At 40.0% G+C, this 5,200-nt stretch overlaps 1 protein-coding gene across 1 annotated transcript; it reads right to left on the bottom strand.

The window, feature by feature from the left end:
• Positions 1–1,957: 1,957 nt before the first annotated feature.
• On the bottom strand, positions 1,958–4,776 carry LOC139841949 (uncharacterized). Its single transcript, XM_071832135.1, has 3 exons — positions 2,914–4,776; positions 2,264–2,824; positions 1,958–2,068 (listed from the first exon to the last, which is right to left on the bottom strand). Exons 1-3 carry the CDS (start codon positions 4,774–4,776, stop codon positions 1,958–1,960), a joined length of 2,535 nt encoding a protein of 844 aa, XP_071688236.1.
• Between the last annotated feature and the right edge of the window lie 424 nt (positions 4,777–5,200).

The raw sequence follows: 5,200 nt of genomic DNA, 5'->3' as shown, positions 1-5,200 counted from the left end.
ATGAAACCTATTTCAATTAATCAAGTCTTAACAAGTTTCATTGCTTAACATGTTTGAAACACTTAATCATGTAAATAACAATTTTATTTAATATATATAAACATAGAAAAGTTAGGGTCACTACACACGTGTCCTTAGGCTCTTCTTTTATAAACTTTCCACACTTTAGGCTGCTGCATATCCATGGGTTGGGCCTCTTCACTATGTGATTCCTTATCAATGGCTGCCTCGGTAACAATAGGCTTGTTGTTGAATGAATCTTCCCATGTAGCATCTTCCATGGTACCCGTTTTCCATTGAATTAGCCATTGCTTGACAGGTTGCCCATTCTTTTGGAGTGAACGGGTTGCCAGACATTTTTCTGGTACAAGAGTGGAGTGGTCAGTCTCCATGCTGGGTGGTAGAGTGATCTCAACTGGAGCTGACCCTATAGGACGTTTAAGAAGAGAAACGTGAAAAAGGGGATGTATTTTAGCCGAGTCAGGGAGTTTTAATTTGTTAGCTGTTTGTCCCACACGATCAATGATTAGGAAAGGACCATAAAACCGAGGGGATAATTTCGGGTTGATCCGACGGGTGACGGATTGTTGTCGATGCAGGCGAAGCTTGAGAATTACCCAATCCCTATAGAAAACTCGACATCTCAGCGGTGTTTATCAGCAAAAGTTTTCATGATGTCTTGGGAGCGAGCGTAGTGGTATTTGAGCTGTTTGAGTGCCTCATCCCAGTCCAACTAATCCTGCATTACGGCTTCACATTGGACCTCACCAGGAACGAAGCGAAGAAGGGTAGGAGGTTGCTGGCCATAGACAATCTAAAAAGGTGTTGTTTTTGTGGACACATGATAAGTCATATTGTGCCAATATTCTGCCCAAGGAAGCCAATAAGACCAAGTTTTGGGCTGATCAGCAGCAAAGCAATGAAGATAAGTTTCGAGACTACGATTCACCACTTCGGTTTGACCGTCAGTCTCGGGGTGGTAAGCGGAGCTGAATTTTAATTTACTGCTTTGGAGATGAAAAATTTCCGTCCAGAATTTACTCAAAAAAATAGGATCACGGTCACTCAAAATCGATTTGGGCAGCCCGTGCAAACGAATGATTTCCTTTAAAAATACCTCAGCCAACGATTGGGCTGTGAATGGGTGTTTTAGAAGTATAAAATGACAGTACTTTGAAAGACAATCGACCACCACGAGCACGGTATCGAACACTTTAGACTTGGGCAGACCAGTAATAAAGTCGATAGAAATGTCATCCCAAATTGAGTCAAGAATTGGTAAAGGTTGTAAGAGACCAGCAGGAGCCAATGTAGATGATTTGTAGCGTTGACATATGTCACAAGCTTGAACGTACTGTTTAATAGTTTTCACCATTCCAAGCCAATAAATATGAGCGGTTAGTCGGGGGTATGTGCAATAGAAACCTGAATGCCCACCATTTGGGCTATTGTAGAACTCATGTAACAGCTTTGGTATCTAACTAGAGGTGGAAGGAATCACCAATCTATTTTTGTGAAATAGCTTACCATTAATGACAGAGAATCCCTGATTAGTTGAAGGTTGAAGAGAGACTGCCTGAATAATTTTTTGTATCTACCGGTCAGATTCGTAGCCTTCGATAAGTGATTGACTGTCAAGCCATTGTGGGTAGGAAAGCATAGTGGTTAACTCTGATCCTTCATGAATGCGAGACAAGGCATCAGCAGCTCGATTTTTATTACCCGACTTGTAGTGTATAGTGAATTGATAGCCCATGAGTTTAGCTAGCCAATTTTGTTGATCGGTTGTAGTAATGCGCTGATCTAATAGATGCTTGAGACTCTTTTGATCCGTGAAGACGGTGAATTCACGGCCCAAAAGATATGGTCTCCAATGTTGGATTGATAAAGCAAGAACCATTATCTCTTTCTCATAGACTGATTTCGACAAGCTTTTATCCGATAAAGCCTTGCTAAATTAAGAAATAGGGCGTCGATTTTGCATAAGGACTACCCCGATATCACGCCCTGAAGCATCACATTCGATTTCAAACGGTTGTGAGAAATCAGGAAGGGCCAAAACAGGAGCCTAAGTCATGTGCTCCTTAAGAGAATCGAAAGCAGCTTGTTGAGTGCTTGACCAGTGGAAATTATCTTTCTTGGTGAGTTCGGTCAATGGCTGTGAAATCTTCCCGTAATCCCGAATGAATTTTAGGTATTACCTGGTCAACCCGAGAAATCCCCGAACGCCTTTAACATTTGAGGGCACGGGCTAGTCACGAACTGTTTGGATTTTGGCAGGGTCCATAGATACCCATGTGCTGTCCAAAATGTGATCCAGATACTCAACTGATTCGATGCCAAAGTGACTCTTTTTTCTGTTTATAACAAGCGCGTGGTTGTGGAGAAGCTGCAAAATAGTGGCTAACAAATGCATATGTTGTTCCCATGTGGAACTATATAATAGAATATCGTCAAAAAACACAAGTACGCCTTTACGAAGAAGTGGACGTTGTACCTCGTTCATTAGGACCTGAAAAGTAGCCGGAGCATTTGTCAATACGAAAGGCATGACTAGAAACTCATAATGGCCATCATGTGTGCGGAAAGCTGTCTTTTCAACATCCGAATCGCGAACCCGAACTTGATAAAATCCGGATTTTAAATCAATTTTAGAGAAGTAAATGGCACCGTGAAGCTCATCCAGTAATTCTTCTACAATGGGAATAGGGTATTTATCAGGAATGATGGCTTGGTTTAAAGCCCGGTAGTCGATGCAAAGTCGCCAAGTTGAATCCTTGTTTTTACTAAGATAACTGGACTTGAGAATGCACTTTGACTGACCCTAATGATGCCCATTTCTAACATCTCATTGACCTGTCTTTGTATCTCATCCTTATGGGAATGTGGATACCGGTATGGTCGAACACAAACAGGACCATGTCCAGCGTACATATTGATTGTATGCTCTATTGCACGTAATGGAGGTAAACCATGTGGTTCTCGAAATAGGGCAGCAAATTCATTAAGTAAAGCATTTAATTGAACTTTTTGTGTAGAGTTTAATGTCGTGTTACCGTCTGTTACAGTGGCTAGGTGATTGAGGTATCCTTCCAAGCAATTTCGGAGAGAAGTGTAGTCAAGAAGTGGTGAGTGGATGCCATGTAACTTCACCTGGGTGCCTTGGTTCCAGAATTTGACTTCCTGTTTTTGCCAGTTAAACAAGACATCACCCAAACACCCTAACCAAGCAATACCAAGAATGAAATCTAGCGTACCAAGGTCATAAATTAGAGCATCCACTTCGCAATTAAATGAATTGAATTTAAGAGAAACACTTTTACACTGTTCTTGAATTAGAATATGGTGTCCATCTCCAAGTCGAATTCGCAATGGACCAATTGTGGTGATATCGAGACCCAAAGCTGCTACAAGCTTGGTAGATATGAAATTATGACTTGCACCAGTGTCGATAAGAATTAGTGCGGGAAAACCATAGAGTTCACCAATTAGTTTAATTGTTTTCAAATCAGAAGTAGAGTCAGTGGATAAACCACAGAACTCGAGAGCTTGGCATTCACCATTTGGGGTTTCTACTATGTGAGACTCAAGTACACGAATCTCACCTTCATTATTGAGTTCTTCATCGTCAGCAAGGAGAAGAATATGCAATAGACCTTCAGCACACTTGTGTTGTGGAGTGAATTTCTCGCCACATTTGAAACATAGTCCCCTTCTTCGTCTATCTTCCCAATCAGATTTAGTTAAGTGACGAGTGTTGTGAAAATTAGGGTTAGTGGATTTAGGGGTGTTGTAAGTGGAATATTTTGTTTGACCAAAAGTTTGACCAGGAGAACTCTTGGGCTTACTTATTTGTGTAACAGTAGGGGAAAATGGGCTCAACTTATCATTATTGTAAGTGGGCCTCCATCTAGAATTGAGATAACCACCCGAACCAGAATTTAATTTTGCCCTAGAAATTGATTTTTTGCTCTGTCCAGTAGCGAAAGCGACATTCCTAGCATACTCCATAGCTAGATCACAGGAATTAGGGTTTAGAGTACGAACCCAATTCTTAACATTTGTTTGCAGACCACGGAGAAACATACTTATCGCCTGTTCTTCAGACTGATCCGGAATCAAAGCAGATAACACCTCAAATTCTTCGATGTAGTGGTCTATGTCACCTTCGTCGAATAAGGATCCAAGGGCTTTATGTGGGTTGTGATAGATTGTACCACTAAATCGAGAGAGGAGTTTAAGACGAAATTCATTCCAGGTCGTAGTGGGGTGTTTAATTAGAAGATTGGTGAACCAATTTAGGGCTACTCCATCCATACACATTTGGGTGAGTAGCAGTTTTTGATCGATGGGTGTTTTATGGACATTGAAATATAGTTCAGCTTTTGTTATCCACCCACGAGGATCATCGCCATCAAACAGGGGTAGCTTAACCTTTGGTAGTGAAAACAGAGTATCATCAAAGTTATTTTCCTTGATAGGATTAAATGTTTCAGCAAAAGTTATGCTTCTAGGTCCTGAACCAGAAGCTGCCAATGGTGTTTTTGGATCTAGATTCTGGTTTTGAATGTTTTTCATCAGGTTATCAAGGTATTTTGGAAGATCAGAGATTACTTGTTGCATTGTGTTGATTGTAGTGTTTATTTGAGAGAAATTGCTATTGAAATTGTTGTTCATGTCTTGGATCTGATTAGAAAGTTGATCAATTTTTTCATCATGAACATCAATTCTAGCTTGAAGTCTGGTTGTTATAGGTTGGTTATCTAGATTTACCATAGTGTGAGATTAGGGTTGTTGGGCAATGGAACCAATGATAGATATTTGATATTATGTAAACTGAAAAATAGGAATGGTGTAATATGAAGATGAATAATGATGTATGAAAGGATTGATTTTATTGATTGAAAATGTAAATGACAAAATGATAATCCAGAGGAGATGATTTCCATATTTATTCTAACAAAAAAACATGTTGATCAATCCTTTATTGCCACGTGTCCTTGGACTCTTCTTTTATAAACTTTCCATACTTTGGGCTGCTGCATATCCAAGGGTTGGGCCTCTTCACTATGTGATTCCTTATCAATCCTCCACCATAATCACAAACTTCCACCATCTTGTTTTCTTTCTTCTTCCCTACGGCTACTTTAGTGACCCGAACTTTTCCATGTTTATATATATATATATTAAATGAAATTGT

Source organism: Rutidosis leptorrhynchoides, chromosome 4, assembly GCF_046630445.1.
Source record: "Rutidosis leptorrhynchoides isolate AG116_Rl617_1_P2 chromosome 4, CSIRO_AGI_Rlap_v1, whole genome shotgun sequence".
NCBI classification, from domain to species: Eukaryota; Viridiplantae; Streptophyta; class Magnoliopsida; order Asterales; family Asteraceae; genus Rutidosis; species Rutidosis leptorrhynchoides.
The sequence above is the reverse complement of the archived record's forward strand: the minus strand, read 5'-3'. Positions and strand labels throughout refer to the sequence as shown.

What these genes read in the sequence shown, in the direction of transcription:
- LOC139841949 (XM_071832135.1), bottom strand. Translation starts at nt 4,776, where the DNA reads ATGGTAAATCTAGATAACCAACCTATAACAACCAGACTTCAAGCTAGA. An exon ending in TGTACGCTGGACATGGTCCT is followed by an intron (nt 2,825 to 2,913) that starts GTTTGTGTTCGA and finishes GGGCATCATTAG; the next exon opens with GGTCAGTCAAAGTGCATTCT. An exon ending in ACCCTGCCAAAATCCAAACA is followed by an intron (nt 2,069 to 2,263) that starts GTTCGTGACTAG and finishes CACATGACTTAG; the next exon opens with GCTCCTGTTTTGGCCCTTCC.